Raw genomic sequence first — 19,839 nt, forward strand, 5'->3', positions numbered from 1 at the left:
CACAAAAACTTGTTTAGTGTTCAGTCTGTCCCGCTCTTTAGGACCCCAATGACTGCAGGCTTCACTGTCCTTCACCATCCCCCAGAGTTTGCTCAAACTCACGGGGTCACAAAGAGTCGGACATGACTAAGTGCCTAACACTACAGTACTAAATGGCCATTGAGTCGGTGATGATCACAAAATGGCTTAGGCCGAAAATGGCTTCTGTTCTCTTCCTCAGCGGACCCTCTACCTCGCCTGCTAAGAAGAGGCCAGGGGAAAGAAATCAATAGAAGAGTGGAGAGGTATGTCAGGGAGCAACAGACTCATAGGAAATCATGTACCTGGCTCCTTCTAAAAGTGCAATACACATCTATCCTCATTTCTCCTGGGGCCACCACTTCAAGGAGTGTGTCACCTGGCGGAATTGAGGAGTTTTAATTTCAGAGGACAGTAACTGAGATGATTACATCGTCCTCTTTCGCGGTGTGTTTGAGCCAGTGCGGCAAAATCTTCACTTGTGGGTCATCTGTCACTTGGTCTCAGGAAGGCGGCTGAATAAAATTCACAACTCAGGCGAATTAAGGGCAAAGCTGAGGTCCGTAAGTCCCTCGCGGGCCGTTTCCGAAATACATTATCTATGAAAACACATAACAACATCTATTATGGGGGAAAGGGAGATTGCATGCCTCTGGCCCCCTCTCTTTGGCAGGGACGCAGGTCCTTAAAAGTCCCAAGTATCCAACTCGCCGCCAGCAAGAGGGCTAGGTTCACCAGCAACCAGTTTTTCAGGCAGCTGCGTCCCCTTTCTTCCTTCTTCGGGGTTCTTCGGTCACGGTGGCTTCAAACAGAACGACGCTGTGTGTCTGAAATCAGCCCGGCGCTTTGGCACACCGCGGGAGGGGTAGACCACTGCACGGATTCCGAGAACCGCAGTCAGAAAGCAGAGGTTGGGCTTGAGGGAAAAAACCGTAGGCTGAGGGAGGGAGAAGGAAAGCAACTGCGTTGGCGGCGCATTCTGGGAGTTGTAGTCCCCGTGGAGGCGGCCTCCTCAAGGCTCCTGCGGACTCTGCACTCCATCTCCCAGCAGGCCCCGCGTCGCAGAGGCGGCGAGCGGTGGGGGCGCCGAGTGACGAGCTGCCGCAGGGGGAGGGGGCCTGGGGCGGAGAAGCGCTGCGGACGCCGCGGGGAGACGTTACCTGCCGTCCGCGAGGGGGGCCGAGGGACCCTCGGGTGGGCGACCGCGAGGGTCAGGCGGCCGCCGCACGCTCCTGTGCTCGCCCTCGGTCCGCCTCAGGGGCTCGCGGCGTCCGCCATGGAAGCACATCCGGCCGCCTCCGGGGTCTCCCGGAGCCGCGTCCCCGGGTCCCCGGAGCGATGAGCGAGTAGGGGCGCCCCCACTCTCCGCCTCCCGCCCGACGTCGGTCGGCTGCCCTGAGAGGGACCGCGCGGGCCGGCGGCCGGCCGCGGGGCCGCCCCCGCGCCGCCCCGCCCCGTCCCGCCTCCCGGGGGCGCTGCCGGCGGGTGGGGGCGGGGGGCGTCCGCCGCTCATGCCGCCCCGGCCGCTGAAGCCCCGGCCGCGCCGCCCTCCCGCCTGCCCGCCCGCGCCCGCCGCCGCCCCGCCGCCCCCAAGATGTGGCACAACGTGGGGCTGACCCTGCTGGTGTTCGTGGCCACGCTGCTGATCGTGCTGCTGCTGATGGTGTGCGGTGAGTGGGTAGTTAACACCCGCCGGCTCGGCTGGTCCTGCCGACTGGCTGGTTCTGTCTCTGGTTTTTAAAAGAAAAAAAGACTGCCTGGGTGGGCAAGTGACGAAAACCCATGGGTTCTCCACTTGCCCCTCGGGAGTGAGCCCGGAGCTGGGTACCCCTGCCCACCGCAGAGGAGGGAGCCGGGTCCAGCGCTGGGCGTGTGGACCCGGGGTTAAGCCTGGCCGCCGCAGCGCCTCGATCGCCACCCTTGCCACAGATCAGCCCAAATCGTCACCTTGGCCTGTTTGCGGAGGTGCGGTGATCGGTTCGTCCTCTTTCTGTCTTTTTACATGTTTTGACTCCCGATGATAAAGCGAGGGAGGTTTCATTACCTTCCTTGAACCAGGGGCAGAAGCAAGAGTTGGCTTTGCAGCACGCGTGAGATGGTTTGCTTGAAGTTTAGGCGTAAGCTGAATTCCAAACAGCAGTGTCGAGACGAGGCAGAACTTAAAAAACACCGGCTATATTAAACTTCCAGGGTCAGGTAACCTAACTCTTAGTTCTGTAGAAATGGTGCTATTTTGTTCGCTGTGATTTTTTTTTTCCCCCTTCCCCTCCATGGAATGAGAGGACGTGAAACTTTTCTCAAGGTAATTTCAGCGCAATTGTAGATCTTTTTTTTTTCTAATACACAGTAACTGGTAGCTACCCAGCCATCTCATCCTCTGACACCCTCTTCTCCTTCTGCCCTCAATCTTTCCCAGCATCAGGGACTTTTCCAATGAGTCCTCTGTCGCATCAGATGACCAGAATACTGTTGGATGGCATCACCAAGGCAATGAATGTGAACTTGGGCAAAATCTGAGAGATGGTGGGGGACAGGGAGGCCAGGCGTGCTGCAGTCCATGCGGTTGCAAAGAGTGGGACAGGACTGGGCGACTGAACAACAAACAACAGCAGATAGCCACAGCTCTCTTAGCAAAGGGGCTGAGCAATTGTGAACATTTGGGAAAGTGTTTACAACCAGATGTCAGTGAGTTTCCTTTTTCATAATTATCATATTGAAGTAGGGATTCAGGTTGATGCAATAATTGGTTAGTATTCAAACTATGGGGCTTATTCATTACCCGATTAATGCACCACGTGCTCAGTGTTAGCTGTGTTTGGAGACATTTAGGCATGTACATATATGTATATTTGTATTCATATACTTGTATGTGTATTTTAAATTTTCTTTTACATGACCATATACATGTGTATAGATAAACTTGTGTGTATATACTTGTTTGTATATTTTTAGTTTTCTTGCTTTTGCTAAGGCACTGGAGTTAAAGCTTCTAACTTACAGGCTTTTCTGATGATAAAGCAATTGGAAGGCCCTTGTCAACTTCCTGCCTGTGATGTCAGGATTTGGGGCTAATTGTAGATGTTTAGGATCCTTGAAATAAGGAAAACCAAATCTTTGTGGTTTGTGTGGTTATGAGGAAGGAGGTAAACATGCTCTCCTTTCTGGTTTGAACATGCAAACTACCTGGAGATGGCCCTGCACCATGTGAACCATACCTGCTTCCTTGTTGTTCGGTTGCTAAGTCGCGTCCGGCTCTTGGGGGCCCAGTGGCCTGCAGCATGCCTGTCTGTCTTTCACTGTCTCCCGGAGTCTGCTCAAACTCATGTTCACTGAGTCTGTGATGCCATCCAACCTTCTCATCCTCTGCCACTCCCTTCTCACCACTTTATAGAGTATTTGCCAAACTTGCCTTTGAGACCTCAAAATTCCTATTTGCTGCATATTCAGACTTGCTCTCTCAGCCTCTAGTAGCCATTTGACTTAAATTCTACTCATTTTTCTAAAAGTACCCCGCCTTTGACTTCAGAAAACAATGTGGAATGAGAGGTGAGGTGTGCTAAGTAAAAGAATGCCGTATTTTGATTGGAGTGGTTGAGACTAATAGCTGTAAGAAGTAATCTGAGCACTTTTTTGTTGGGAGAGTGAATTTTGGGGTAGCTTTGTGTTTTGACTAGTGGGGGAGCCTGGGGCTTAGGGAGGAGGAGGGATGGATCCCACCAGATATGAAAGAGAAACTAAGTCTGCTGTAACAATATAGACATTAAACCACAGAAATTTATTTTCTTACAGTCTGGAGGCTAGAAGTTCAAGCAGGGTTAATTTCCTCTGAGCCTCTCTACTTGACTTACAGATGACCATCTTCTCCCTGTGTCTTAACCTTTCATCTGTGGGTGTGTCTATGTCCTAATCTTGTGTAAGAAGGGCACCAGTCATATTGGATTAGGGCCCCACCCGTATCAATTTATTTAACCTTTAAATAAGCCTTTAAAGGCTTTGCCTCCAAATACAGTCACATTAGGGATTAAAAATCAATGACCTGGGTCTACCCCAGGAAGTGCATAGCCTGAAAGAACTCTGACCGGTTCTTTCACATAGTGAATTCTGATTTTCAAATTTCAGGATCCTTAGGGAGGTCTTCCTTCTCCTATCTGTTGGTTGTACTTTCTTGCCTCTCATTCATTCTAAAAATATTTTCCATTCCCACTATTCACTGAAACTGCTGTTGTCAAGGTCAGTCACAAATGGCCTCTGTATCACCAAGTCCATGGTCACTTTAGAGTTCTAATTCTCTTTATCCTCGCAGACTCATTCTGTACAGGTGAGCATTCTTCCCAGGAAGCATTTCTTGTGGCTTCTGTACACTCTACCTTCATGGTGTTCTTCCTACCATAGTGGTTAATTGTTTTATCTTTTCCTGTCTTCCCATCCCCTAGAATTTAACTTTTTTTGACTAAATCTATGATAGGAAATGTTTTACATTATTCCCAGTACATTCATAAGTATGTAAATTACATGTATCAATCAGTTTATATGTACATGTTTCTATCTACCCATCATCGCTCTTATCGCTGAATTAAAAACTTTACAGACTAGTACTTGGCCATTACTCCATGAGATGCATGCTATTTTCTACACTCCTATCATACATTGTGTTAGAGTAAAAATAAATTTATGTTTCTGTTTTTACCTTCCTTCCATTCTGTCCCTTATCTAGTTCTAAATATTTAAATAGTAACTCTAACTAATGACTAACATTGGTATCTCTAGCTATCACGACTCTCCCGCACCCTAGGTTCATGCCTCAGTACCCTGACTTGAAGCTCTAATAACCATCTCAAACTAAACACATCTAAAACAGAACTTTTGATTTCTACAACCTGTTTGTTCCTCCCTGCTCATGTGTTATCAGCAGCCAGGGACTTGGGTGTCATTCTTGGATTTGCCCTTTCCTTACAAATACTCACTCCATCTGGAAGTCACTTCAGTTTTGTCTCTCTCTCTTTTTTTTTGCCTTGCAGTGTTACTGAGCTATAATTGACATACGGCTGCTGCTCCTAAGTTGCTTCAGTTGTGTCCAATTCTGTGAGACCCCATAGGCGGCAGCCCATCAGGCTCCCCCGTCCCTGGGATTCTCCAGGCAAGAATACTGGAGTGGGTTGCCATTTCCTTCTCCAATGCGTGAAAGTGAAAAGTGAAAGTGAAGTCGCTCAGTTGTGTCTGACTCTTCGAGACCCCATGGACTGCAGCCCACCAGGCTCCTCCGTCCATGGGATTTTCCAGGCAAGAGTACTGGAGTGGGGTGCCATTGCCTTCTCCAGTAATTGACATACAGCACTGTATAAACTTGGAGCTTCCCAGGTGGCTCAGTGGTAAAGAATCCGCCTGCAATGTTGGAGACGAAGGTTTGAACCCTGGGTTGGGAAGATCCCCTGGAGAAGGGAATGGCAACCCACTCAGATATTCTTGCCTGGAGAATCCCATGGACAGAGGAGACTGGTGGGCTACAGTCCATGGGGTCGCAAAAGAGTTGGACACACTTGAGCAACTTAACAACAATTGTCGAGATCTAAGGAGTGCAACTTAATTGATCTACACATATCATGAAATGATTATCATCGTAAGTTTGGTGAATATCCATCATCTCCAAGATATGGAAGTAAAGAAATAGAAAAAAATTTTTTCCAGTGATGAGAACTCTTAAATTTATTTACTCACTTAGCTTTCATATATAACATACATCAGTGTTAATTATATTTATCCTGTTGTACATTATGTCCCTAGTACTCATTCTTATAACTAGAAATTTATCCCTATATTCAGTCCCACCCCTCTCTTCCCTATCAGCCACAGATCTGATCTCTTTCTATAAATTTGTTTGTTTTTAAGTACTAATTGACCTACCACACTGTTAATTCCTGTTACAGGATATTGGGATTTGATATTGGTATACATTTTAAAGTGATAGCCATGAAAGTCTAGTTATATCTGTCACTACGGAGATACTACATAGTTATTGACTTTATTCCCCATGGTGTACAGTTCATACCCATGACTCATTTACTTTGCAACTAAATTTGTACTTCTTAATCTCATCTACTTCTCCCTGCCCCACCCCCATCCTTTGGCAACCATCTCTCTGTTCTCTGTATCTATGACTCTGTTTGTGTTTAGTTATGGTTGTTCATTTGTTTTGTTTTTTAGATTTCACCTGTAAGTGAACTCATAGAGTGTTTTTCTTTCTCTGACTTATGACACTAACATCATACCTTTTAGATCTATCCAGGTTGTTACAAACGGCAAGATTTCATTTTTTAACCCCTATGGCCGAGTGATACTCCACTGTATACATAAACTTTCTCTTTGTTATCTGTCCATTTCCCTTTGCACCGACCGTCTCCTCAGTTTCAGTCTGGTAGTCAGTTTTGTCTGTGGTGGTTTGACTCTTTGGCCGTGGCACTCAGCGGTGCAGAGGCTGGCTTTATCTGTTTGTTTCCTCCAACAAGAGTGTAAGCCCAGTGGGGACAGGGCCTTCTTTGGCTTGCTCATTGCTCTGTTGTTGGATCTTGGAGAGTAATGCCTGACATGTAGAGGGCCCTTGTATACCTGAAGTAGAAGTGAAGAAAGATTGCTCTGTATAAACTGTTAAATTCCTATTAGAAACACACACTTAAGTGTAGTACAAACCAAGGTTGTCTCAAACTGGATAACCTTTGTATTCCTCAGTAAAATACACTTGTGAAAGTGAAAGTGAAGTCGCTCAGTTGTGTCCAACTCTTTGCGACCCCATGGACTGTAGCCTATGAGGCTTCTCCGTCCATGGGATTTTCCAGGCAAGAGTACTGGAGTGGGGTGCCATTTCCTTCTCCAGGGGATCTTCCCGACCTAGGGATTGAACCCAGGTCTCCCGCAATGCAAGCAGACGCTTTACCCTCTGAGCCACCAGGGAAGCCCCAAAATACACTTAGTGAACTCTTATGTTCAGGTGCTGTGGTGGAGGTCATGAATATTCAAAAATTAATAAAGCACAATCCCCAGTATACTTTCTTAAATGTCTGGTAGAATTAATTTAGATCAGGACTTTTCTTTTGGGGGAAGTTTTTAATTACAAACTCAGTATCTTTCATTTGGGCTAATGTTGGGCTATTCCAGTTAACCTGTTGTTTTTTGAGTGAGCTTTTGAGTTTGTGTTTTTCAAGCACTGTGTCTGTTTAATCTGAATTAATATTCTCTCATCATTTAATATCTGTAGCATCTGTGATGATGTCTTCTCTTTCATTCTTGGTATTGTGTTCTTTCTTTTGCTTATGGTCAGTCTAGCTAGAGGTTTATGAATTTTATTGGTCTTCTCAAAGAATCTGGATCTTTTTGTTTTACTGATTTTTTATTTCTTTTTTGGGGGGATCAAACCATTTTATTGAGGGGCTTCGGGGGGAGATCGAAAAGCTGGGAGGACAGTGACATCTGACGTCCTTCTCTGAGCCATCTGCCCAGCTCCTCAGCTGCTGAAAGGCTGATTTTTTATTTCTTGTCCAGATTTTATTTCATTGGTTTATGTTTATCATTATTTTCTTCTACTTATTTTGATTTTAATTTGTACTTCTAGTTTCTTATGGTAGAAACTTAGATTATTTATTTTAAACTATTCTTATTGAAAAATATAAAAATAGGTATTTAATGATGTTAATTTCTTTTTAAGTATTAGTTTTGATTTTCTTTAGAAAAACTTTATTTGGTTCAAAATGTTTTTTAGTTTCACTTGTGATTTCTCCTTTCAATTGTGAATTATTTAGGACATTTCTTTTTTCCCCCCTATATATCATTTTATCATTTTCTAGTTAAATTTTATTATAGTGAGAAAATGTATCTTGTATCATAGAATTTAAGAAGGTTTACGCTTAATGGGCTTGCCTAGTGGCTCAGATGGTAAAGAATCTACCAGCAATGCAGGAGAACTGGGTTTGATCCCCGGGGTGGGAAGATCTCCAGTATTCTCTGATATTCAGTGTTATCACTGGTTGATAGCATTGTTCAGCAGTTCTGTTTATCAGCTATTCTGTTACATGGTAGGAATCTTAAGAGCTCTGAGATGGGTCAATTGGCAAAAGTCATTAAATCCTTAGTTATGGTACTTTTGGTGTGTAAGGCTTCCCTGGTGGCTCAGTAGGTAAAGCGTCTGCCAACAATGCGGGAGACCCAGGTTCGATCCCTGGGTCGGGAAGATCCCCTGGAGAAGGAAATGGCAACCCACTCCAGTACTCTTGCCTGGAAAATCCCAGGGACTGAGAAGCCTGGTAGGCTACAGTCCGTGGGGTTGCAAAGAGTCGGACACGACTGAGCGACTTTCCCTTTCCCTTTGGTGTGTATTGAGGGTGGGGGTTGGAGGATGGAAGTTGAATAGTTTGTGTAGGGTTTCTACTCTGTGTTCTAAGACAGAAGAAACAGAAGAAAAAGTAGATAAGCCATACATTTTCCTTCCTTAAGGAACTTGTGTCTTGGGAGGAGGACTGTTATTAATACAGTGACAGATGGAAGTGAATGTGAAATCCTAAAGGAGTCACCCAAGAGAGTGTAATACTGAAGAGACAGTATAGTAGAAAGATGTAAAAATTATGTGTTGACGTTGCTTAAAAGGGCTTCCCTGGTGGGTTAGATGGGAAAGAATCTGCCTGCAGTGCAGAAGACCCAGGTTCGATCCCTGGGTCAGGGTTGCTTAAAAATGTCAGTGATAGTGGTAATGACCCCTTGTCTGTAGAGTTTGCCCTGGGTGGGGAAGAGACCACAGCCTAAGAGATGGTGACGATGGCTAACCTTTGATGAATAATTTATGACATACAGGCATTCTCCTTAGCATGTGACACATATTCATTCTTTTTATTACTGTATTGTCTGTGGTGGTGTCTGTATGTGGTGGTGTCTGCATTTTATAGACGAAACTGAGACACATAGAGGTTAGCTTGCTCACATTTCAAGTGAGTTGTTGAATTAGGATTCATGGCCAAGCAGTGTGGCTGCAGCATGCCTCTGAGTTAAGAAATTGCAGTGGTAATCCAGTTGATAGTAAGGATGGAAGATGGCGCTGGGAATGTAACGAAGGAAGTAGACGGGAGAGGGTTTATTAGTGTAGAAGCCACAGTAGGGGAAGGCCATCGTGCTGGAATACCCTGTTTTCCACCTGAGGGGTGGGGAGGGGATACAGTACCCCTTATGGAAATATGAGCATCAGAAGAAAGAAATGTCGGATGGACATACTTTTTAAAGGTGTCTTCCAGCCAATAAGGTAGAGATTCGTTCCTGAGGTTTAAGAAAGGGATAAAGTATGGATGAAAAATTTAGTCATATGTAAGAGAGCTCATATTTGGATCTATGGGAGTGTTGTGATCGCTGAAAAGAGGGGAAAATTTTAGAAAAAAGAAGAGGTTTTAAAGGGAATTTTAAAACTGTCCTTCATTTTCTGGATAACAGGGATTGAGGTGTGGAGGTATTCCAGTTCAGCGTTGTGTTGGATCAGTGATGGTCCCCCGTGTGTCTTTACAAAAGAGACATGCAGTAGAGGGAGCTTTGTGGGAAGAGTTGAAAGAGCAAGGTTCTGTTTTCACTTTGCCTGTGTCTTGGCCTTGGACATACTACCTTAGAAGTGAGCTTTAGCTGCCTTCTGTGTAAAAGGGAAAAAAGGTTACAGGATGGAACATGGAAAAGAGCTTTATACCAATTGAGATTGGTATTGAGCCAGTCAGCTAACCATTTAGATATCACCATGATGGTGGGATTAAGTTAAGACTGTGGAGGAATGAGTCCACAAAGATAGGAATTTTTTTCTACTGCACCCAGGCATTTTGAACTAGGAGATCTTGGGTAGGCAGTCATGTTCTCATTTCCTGATTAGTGTTTTGTGTTTTAGCCATACTTTCACTATGAAAATATGAGAAATTTGATGCACTTAATGGAGAAGAGAAACTGGAGAAGGAATGGCAAACCACTTCAGTTATTTTTGCCTTGAGAACCCCATGAACAGTATGAAAAGGCAAAAAGTTAGGACACGGAAAGATGAACTTCCCAGATTGGTAGGTGCCCAATATGCTACTGGAGATCAGTGGAGAAATAACTCCAGAAAGAATGAAGAGACAGAACCAAAGCAAAAACAACACCCAGTTGTGGATGTGACTGGTGATGGAAGCAAAGTCCGATGCTGTAAAGAGCAATTTTGCATAGGAATCTGAATGTTAGGTCCATGAAGCAAGGCAAATTGGAAGTGGTCAAACAGGAGATGGCAAGAGTGAACGTCGACATTTTAGGAATCAGCGAACTAAAATGGGCTGGAATGGGTGAATTTAACTCAGATGACCATTATATCCACTACTGTGGGCGAGAATCCCTTAGAAGAAATGGAGTAGCCATCATAGTCAACAAAAGAGTCCAAAATGCAGAACTTGGATGCAATCTCAAAAACAACAAAATGATCTCCGTTCATTTCCAGGGCAAACCATTCAATGTCACAGTTATCCAAGTCTATGCCCTGACCAGTAATGCTGAAGAAGCTGAAGTTGAACGGTTCTATGAAGACCTACAAGACCTTCTAGAACTAACACCCCAAAAAGATGTCCTTTTCATTATAGGGGACTGGAATGCAAAAGTAGGAAGTCAAGAAACACCTGGAGTAACAGGCAAATCTGGCCTTGGAGTACAAAATGAAGCAGGGAAAAGGCTAATAGAGTTTTGCCAAGAGAATGCACTGGTCATAGCAAATACCTTCTTCCAGCAACAAGAGAAGACTCAACACATGGACATCACCAAATGGTCAACACCGAAATCAGATTGATTACATTCTTTGCAGCCAAAGATGGAGAAGCTCTATACAGTCAACAGAAACAAGACAGAGCTGATTGTGGCTCAGATCATGAACTCCTTATTACCAAATTCAGACTCAAATTGAAGAAAGTAGGGAAAACCACTAGACCATTCAGGTATGACCTAAATCAAATCCCATACGATTATACAGTGGAAGTGAGAAGTAGTTTCAAGGGATTAGATCTGATAGAATGCCTGAAGAACTATGGATGGAGGTTCGTGACATTGTATAGGAGACAGGGATCAAGACCATCCCCATGGAAAAGAAATGCAAAAAAGTAAAATGGCTGTCTGAGGAGGCCTTACAAATAGTTGAGAAAAGAAGAGAAGCAAAAGCAGAGAAGGGAAGATACACCCATTTGAATGGGGAGTTCCAAAGAATAGCAAGGAGAGATAAGAAAGCCTTCCTTAGTGATCAGCGCAAAGAAATAGAGGAAAACAACAGAATGGGAAAGACTAGAGATCTTTTCAAGAAACTTAGAGATACCAAGGGAACATTTCATGCAAAGATGGGCTCGATAAAGGACAGAAATGGTATGGACCTAACAGAAGCAGAAGAGATTAAGAAGAGGTGGCAAGAATACACAGAAGAACTATACAGAAAAGATCTTTAGGACCCAGATAATCACGATGGTATGATCACTCACCTAGAGCCAGACATCCTGGAATGTGAAGTTAAGTGGGCCTTAGGAAGCATCACTACTAACAAAGCTAATGGAGGTGATAGAATTCCAGTTGAGCTATTTCAAACCCTGAAAGATGATGCTGTGAAAGTGTTGCACTCAATATGCCAGCAAATTTGGAAAACTCAGCAGTGGCCACAGGACTGGAAAAGGTCAGTTTTCATTCTAATCCCAAAGAAAGGCAATGCCAAAGAATGCTCAAACTACCACACAATCATGCTCATCTCACATGCTAGTAAAGTAATGCTCAAAATTCTCCAAGCGAGGCTTCAATAGTACATGAACCGTGAACTTCCAGATGTTCTAGCTAGATTTAGAAAAGGCAGAGGAACCAGAGATCAAATTGCCAACATCTGTTGGATCATCAAAAAACCAAAAGAGTTCCAGAAAAACATCTTCTGCTTTAAGTCTTTGACTGTGTGAACCACAACAAACTGGAAATTTCTTAAAGAGATGGGAATACCAGACTGCCTGACCTACCTCTAGAGAAATCTGTACGCAGGAAGCAACAGTGAGAACTGGACATGGAACAACAGACTGGTTCCAAATAGGAAAAGGAGTACGTCAAGGCTGTATATTGTCACCCTGCTTATTTAACTTATATGCAGAGTACATCATGGGAAATGCCAGGCTGGATGAAGCACAAGCTGGAATCAAGATTGCAGGGAGAAATATCAGTAACCTCAGATATGCAGATGACACCAACCTTACGGCAGAAAGTGGAGAACTAAAGAGCCTCTTGATGAAAGTGAAAGAGGAGAGTGAAAAAGTAGGGTTAAAACTCACATTCAGAAAACTAAGATCATGCCATCCAGTCCCATCACTTCATGGCAAATAGATGGGGAAACAGTGACAGACTTTATTTTTGGGGGGCTCCAAAATCACTCAGCTTGCAGCCATGAAATTAAAAGATCCTTACTCCTTGGGACCAACTTAGACAGCATATTAAAAAACATAGACATTACTTTGTCAACAAAGGCCCATCTATTCAAGACTATGGTTTTTCCAGTAGTCATGTATGGATGTGAGAGTTGGACTATAAAGAAAGCCGAGTGCTGAAAAATTGATGCTTTTGAACTGTGGTGTTGGAGAAGAGTCTTGAGAGTCCCTTGGACTGCAAGGAGATCCAACCAGTCCATCCTAAAGGAGATAGTCCTGGGTGTTCATTGGAAGGACTGATGCTGAAGCTCCAATACTTTGGCCACCTGATGCGAAGAACTGACTCATTTGAAAAGACCCGGATGCTGGGAAAGATTGAAGGTGGGAGGAGAAGGGGATGACAGAGGATGAGATGGTTGGATGGCATCACCGACTCAATGGACATGGGTTTGGGTGGACTCCAAGAGGTGGTGATGGACAGGGAGGCCTAGCGTGCTACGGTCCATGGGGTCGCAAAGTCAGACATAACTGAGCCACTGAACTGAACTGGTGAGCTCATTTCTCTGATTTGGTGATCCTGCCCTCTTCCATGGTGATGAATTACTTTGAGCCTTTGTTTTCTTATCTAGAAAATGGGGATAATGATTCCTAGTCTCACTAGTTCAGAGGGCTAATGAGAGTATTAAATTAAATGTTGAATGTAAAAGCACTTGGTGAACTGAGAACTCTGTGATTACAACTGTCCTCTGGGTTTGTGGTGTGTTGATGGTGATGGTTCATTATTCGGGTTCATCTGCTATTGCTACCCTTCTGCTGCTAGCACATGTATCTTGCATTGTTGTGTTAGCTGCTCAGTCGTGTCCAACTCTTTTCGACTCCGTGGATGTAGCCCACCAGGCTCCTCTGTCCAGGAATTCCCCAGGCAAGAATACTGGAGTGGGTAGCCATTCCCTTCTTCAGGGGATCTTCCCAACCCAGGGATCGAACCCGGGTCACCTGCATTGGCAGGTGGGTTCTCTACCGTTTGAGCCACCAGGGAAGCCCTTATTCTTGCATAGAAAGGCAATGTACAGTGCGTTTTCATGGAATGCATCCTCTGAACTAATGCTTGGGTACTGGCACACACAAGTTGAGTACTTCTTTGCTTATCCCAGGATACACAACCTCTGTTGCCAGCTGGTTTATCTAACACACAGACTTGCCTTTTAAACTGTGAAAGACTGCGGTACTTATTTAACAATTAGTATACATTTTTGACTATAAGTGCATATAATTTTGTTCAGTCCTTCTCCCTGCCCCCTCTTTCTGTTGTCCCTCCCTCCCTCCATCCATTTTTCTCTTAGAATCCCAGGACAAGATAGGAGACCCACGGTCTACAGAATAAAAATAGGTAAAGAGTTTCTAGTGTCTGCATATCAGGTTTGGGTGGGAGGAACTGTACGAGCTACACTTCTACAAGAGGCCCTTTAGGCATTCAGTATTCTTGCCTAAAAAATCTCGTGGACAGAGGAGGCTGGCGGGCCACAGTCCGTGGGGTCACAGAGACTTAGTGACTAAACAGCAGCAGCGGAGGAACTGTGAGTACACGCGTGTTATGAGTATCCCACCTCTCTCCTGCTCCTCCACTGCTTGTCCTTTTCTCCTTTTCCTTGGCCACTCGCTGTAATTGACCTGCTGTGGCACTCATATTTCTTCTTCACGTGACCTCTTCTCCACACCTACCTGTGCATCAGAATCATCTGGGAAACTTAGAAGGGATGAGCAAGCACAGTTCTGGAGGCTGATTTGCAGTGTCCAGGATGAGTCGTTGGCAACCAGTAGCTTCTCAAGGCTCCTGAGCAGAGGATGGTGAGTAGCCAGTTTGAGTGATGCACAGTGTGGTCATTGCATGTGTAGGGTCATTCCATTGGACAATAAATAAATGCTTTCAAAATTGCTTTCCACTGAAACATATTCTTCTCCCGAAAAGGGAGAATAGGACTTCCCGCCTCAGCAGATCCTACCTCACCTGGAGGGAATGTGATGTGCTAGAAGGATGTAGAAGGACAGTGTATAGTGAACAACAGTTTGGCTATAAATGATCCTTGCAGAACATTTCCTCACAGTACCTGTCCCGAAGTTAAGTTTGTTGTGGTTTAGTCACCAAGTGTCCAATTCTTTGTGACCCCGTGGAGTGTAGCCCGCCGGACTCCTCTGTCCGTGGAATTTTCCCAGGCAAGAGTACTGGAGTGGGTTGCCATTTCCTTCTCTGGGGGATCTTTCTGGCCTCCACAATTGAAATTGTGTCTCCCGCGTTGGCAGGTGAATTCTGTACTGTTGAGCCACCACACCAGGGAAGCCCAAAGAAAAAGCTGTTTTTATTTCCAGGTCTAATGAACATAGCCAGTGACTATTAGCAGTTTTATCCGGCACTGTAGTACCTCTCTTAACTTCTTTGCTAAGTCACACTTTTCCACTTTACCTATTGGGAGTTTTAGTAGTGGTTCTTTTTCCAAAATAAATGTGTAGTTGTGTTTCATTCAAATTGCATGGGATTTTGAGTGTCACCCTCTGTTCAGACAGTTAACACTGATGAATGGTCTGTTGCCTAAGCACCAGCTCTTCCCGGCTCTAAGTGCCGGGAGGTAGAACCCCCTCCCCTGCCGTCTCCCCAGAATTACAGCTGTGTGAAAAGTTAGTCTTTACTTGGAAAATAACAGGTGAACTTCCCCGAATCTAGCGAATACCCCTGCAGTTCTTGGTTGTTCGGGTTCACCGCTACAATTTCCTTTTTAACTTTGCTTTCTCACCCTATCATTACAGTAGCCATTGAGAAAGGCAGCGCAGTGGATGTTTCTTTGGCTGCCCAGTGGATGAGCTCCACATCTGTGTTAGGGAGAATTCTCTGCCTCACGATTTTTCGTGGGAAGCAGCATCCCTACCTACCTGCTCTTCCACGTGCAACCCTCACTCACACCCAGGCAGAATAGGGAAAAATGAGCTGCTTTTCAGGTTGGCTTAACTGCAGGTGAAGGTAATAATTAAAGAGGTGTGACGTGCTTTAGCTGGTGTGGTGGGGAGGGGAGTGTCGTGTGTAGAGGCTGTAACTTGCTACCCCAGCCCCTGGAGTCTCTCTGATTGGCTACCTCGTTGTGAATTTTGACTTCAGATTGAATCCCTTACATTGTTTGGTTGCTGGCAGTGATGTTTTTTTAAAAGTCTTTTGTTTTGGATCTGTTTTATTAAAATTGAGAAAGAATTCGTGGTCTCACTGAATGCTTTTTTATTTCTATCTCCCAAGATTGACTGCTGAAGCGGTCTCCAGTTCCTTTCTTGCGGATTCCTATGCTGGGGGACTTGACTTTCTCTGAACTGCCCCAAGGGCAAGAGTATTTTATGGTGGGAACCCCACTGGTGACAGCCCTTCCCTCTTCGGTCAGAAGAGTTCCAGTTACTTCCCTTTACATTCTAAATTTTTGCTCATTTTATACCTAATAACCACTGTTAGAATCTTTGATCTTTATGAGGTCAAGACTATCATCATCATTGATTGAGCTTGCTTATAATTTTCCTGATGGTAAATTCACCTCCATAATGTCTATTTAGCACTTAACTTTTAGGTTGAGTTCTCAAAATTAACCTAAGAGAGGTTTTCCTTAGTGTCTTGAAATCACTTGGGCTTATTTAGGCCAATTAATGGTATTTGGGTATTTAAAACGAGAAGTCTACAGAGTTCAGTTCAGTTCAGTCGTGTCTGACTCTTTGCGACCCCGTGGACTGCAGCACGCCAGGCCTCCCTGTCCATCACCAACTGCCAGAGTCTACCCAAACCCATGTCCATTGAGTCAGTGATGCCATCCAACCATCTCATCCTCTGTTGTCCCCTTTTCCTCCTGCCCTCAATCTTTCCCAGCATCAGGGTCTTCTTAAATGAGTCAGCTCTTCGCATCAGGTGGCCAAAGTATTGGAGTTTCAGCTTCAACATCAGTCCTTCCAATGAACACCCAGGACTGATCTCCTTTAGGATGGACTGGTTGGATCTCCTTGCAGTCTACAGAGTATTCATGAATTATTTGTTGGTTTCTGATATTTTTCTCCTGATTTTTCTGATTGTCAAAACATTTTTCTATGTCCACTGTGGAAAATTTTTGATATGGACAGAGAAGTATCATAAAAAAGTATAGTTTCCCCCCATTGACCTACAGATTCAATACAGTCCCTGTCAAAATTCATGCAATTTTTTTTTCCAAAAATTGACAAGATAATTCTAAAATGACACATGGAAATGCAGGAGACTCAAATGCAAGTGACTCAACATAGTCTTGAGAAGAACAAAGTTCGTGAACTTATACTCTTGATTTTAAAACTAAACACAAAGCTACTAAAATCAACATAATGCATATATGGCATAAGGATAGGCAGATCAATGGGAATAGATCTTTGTGACCCCATGGACTATACAGTCCATGGAATTCTCCAGGCCAGAATACTGGAGTGGGTAGCCATTCCCTTCTCCAGGGGATCTTCCCAACCCAGGGATCAAACCCAGGTCTCCTGCATTGCAGGTGGATTCTTTTACCAGCTGAGCCACAAGGGAAGCCCAGAAATAAACTATAACATTTATGATCATTGGAATTTTGACAAAATTGCAAAGACAGTTTAATAGAGGGATGAATAGTCTTTTCAACAAATAGTTCTGCAACAATTTAGTATTCACATGCAAAAGGATTAATTTGGATCTTTTACACCAAAGTTAAAATCAATCAAAGACCTACGTGTAAGAGCTAAAACTAAACCTCTTAGAAGAATGCATAGGCATAAATCTTCATGACCTTGAGTTAGTCAGTGGTTCCCTAGATATGGTACCCAGAAGCATAAGCAACCAAAGAAAAACAAACAAAACAAATGGATTTCATTAAATAAAAACTAACTTAGGCTCCATCATAATTAAAAAACAATCATACTTCAAAGAACATGATCAAGACAGTGAAAAGTCCAGCCCATAGAATGGGCAAAAAATGTTTGCAGATCCTATTTCTGCTAAACAACTGGTATCAAGAATATATTTAGAGTTCCTACAACTCAATAAAAAGACAAGCTGATTATAAAGTGGGCAGAGAGGTTTAATAGACATGCCTCCAAAGAAGATTTACAAACGGCCAGTAAACACAGGAAAAAGATGTTCAGCAAATTTAGTCATTAGGGAAGTACGATCATAAAAGCCACTATGATATACCACTTCATACCCGCAAGGATGACTATAATAAAAAGGGTGGAAAATTGAAAGTCTTGGTGAGGCTGTGGAGAAACTGAGAGCCTCTTACATTTCGGATGGGAATGTAAAATGGCACAGCTGCTTTGGACAGGACTTCAGCAATTTCACAGTTACGTGAAAGTTGTCATATGACCCAGCAGCTCTGCCCCTTGGTGTACAGTGAACCCTTGAACAACATGGGTATGAACTGTGTAGGTCCACTTATGTGTGAATTTCTTGTCCTAAATACATCTGCAGTTAAGTACATGATCTGAGGTTGAATCCTTGGGTGTGGAACCATGGATATGGTGGGTCTACTGAAGAGTTGCAGATGGATTTTCAAAGGTGAGGAGGGTCTAACCATGGCCTTGTTCGGGGGTCAGTTGTTACACCCAGGAGAAGTGAAAATATGTTAGTGCAAAAATTTGTACACTTGGTCATGGGCATCCCGTGTAATCCCAGAGTTTGTCTTTATGCCTTGTCCATAGTAAATGCTTGATAACCGTTTGTTACATAAATTGTGATCACTTACACCTTTAGATTATACATCCTATTTTGTAGTGTACCCCTGATGCAGAGTTAACTGAAATGCTCTCAGTTGATAATGCTGGGCGTAATAATTTTTCTGAATGTTTTTTCTCTCTCTTTAGGTTGGTATTTTGTTTGGCATCTTTTTTTGTCAAAATTCAAGTTTCTTCGGGAACTGGTGGGAGACACCGGATCCCAGGAGGGAGACCGTGAGCCTTCAGGATCTGAGACCGAAGAAGATGCTTCACCGTCTCCGCACAGGATCAGGTCTGCTCGCCAGAGGAGGGCCCCTGCCGATGAAGGCCACTGAGCCAGCCGGTCCTGTGATGGCGAATGGCCAAGGGTTCTGGGAGTCTCTCTGTAATGACGGGGCTTTGCAGTTTGCTAAAGGAGTGAAGAACATTCATTCTTGGATTCTAAGTCCAATTCAAAAAAAGATTTACATGTAAGCCATATGCAAATAAAGGGAAGTTCAACCAAATCGGACCATTGCAGATTTCATCGTTATGATAATTTTTGCTTGTATGCTTAAACATATATACTTTTTCTTTGACCCTTGGGCTTCTTTTCTTGCACTGGTGTTAATCTGATAAATATTACAGGCTTGAAAATCCATATTTTATTAATGTTAGTTCTGCGTCATGTTTCCCCTCTCCCCTCCCGCCCCCACATCATGCCTTGTCTGAAATTGGGATATATCGCGGTTACAGTCAACCAGGCAACAGTCGTGATGTAATTACCCTCGTCTGGGCACGTGTGGACCTCAGGCTTGTCATAGCACCATTACTGATTGTTGGTATCAAATGTGTCAGGTTTAACTGGCTTTTAAAAATGTCTTCAAAAAGATTACACTATGATTCAGCCTTGAAACGAAAAGTCATCGTGTATGCAGAAAAGCACGGCAACAGAGCAGCAGGGCGCGCATTCCACATCAGTGAGGCAAACATCCGTCGCTGGAGGAGCGACCGAAACTCCATATTTTCTTGTAAAGCCACCACAAAGTGCTTTACGGGACCTAAGAAAGGAAGATACCCTCAGGTAGACGAGGGTGTGCTACATTTTGTCAGTGAGGCACGTGCAAAAGGACTGCCCGTCACACGCCAAGCAATGCAGCTGAAGGCCGGAGAAATTGCCAAAGCCCTCGGAATAGATGAAGCGAAGTTCAAAGCCACCAGAGGCTGGTGTGATCGATTCATGCGTCGAGCAGGACTGTCCTTGAGGCGTCCGACCTCATTGCGTCCAAAGCTTTCCACTGACGTTAACCAGCGGGCGGTGCCCGAGCGCCGTTTAAAGCGGTGCTCTATCACCAGGGCGCTTGACAATGCCCAGGGGGGTGTCTGGAGGAACGCAGACGCCCGTCTGAATGATTCCGAAGAGTTAGACTCAGACTACGACGTTATAGTCATCACTTAACCAGCTTATTTCATCATGCACTTCCTGGACGTGAGCACAAGGTTGATCTGATAAATACCTGTTTGAAAGCTCTGTTTGAGTAAATCAGAAAGCGAGACATTCTGCAGAATACAAAAGCATCGTGTCATAGTTGAATCGCCTGTGTCTTTTCTTAGTGATATTTATGGTGCATCTTACCGGTGATGGTATCTTAGGTTAGGGGGAAAAAATAGTCTGTAAATTTATTTTTATTCCTAGGAT

The 19,839-nt window shown here is 44.3% G+C and overlaps 1 protein-coding gene across 1 annotated transcript; it reads left to right on the forward strand.

Moving 5' to 3' along the window:
* The first annotated feature begins 1,576 nt into the window (after positions 1-1,576).
* Positions 1,577-18,838, forward strand: SMIM13 (small integral membrane protein 13). The gene is made up of 2 exons (XM_052649512.1): positions 1,577-1,688; positions 18,309-18,838. Exons 1-2 carry the CDS (start codon positions 1,613-1,615, stop codon positions 18,494-18,496), a joined length of 264 nt encoding a protein of 87 aa, XP_052505472.1. The 5' UTR covers positions 1,577-1,612; the 3' UTR covers positions 18,497-18,838.
* Positions 18,839-19,839: the final 1,001 nt, after the last annotated feature.

Source organism: Budorcas taxicolor, chromosome 11, assembly GCF_023091745.1.
Source record: "Budorcas taxicolor isolate Tak-1 chromosome 11, Takin1.1, whole genome shotgun sequence".
NCBI classification, from domain to species: domain Eukaryota; kingdom Metazoa; phylum Chordata; class Mammalia; order Artiodactyla; family Bovidae; genus Budorcas; species Budorcas taxicolor.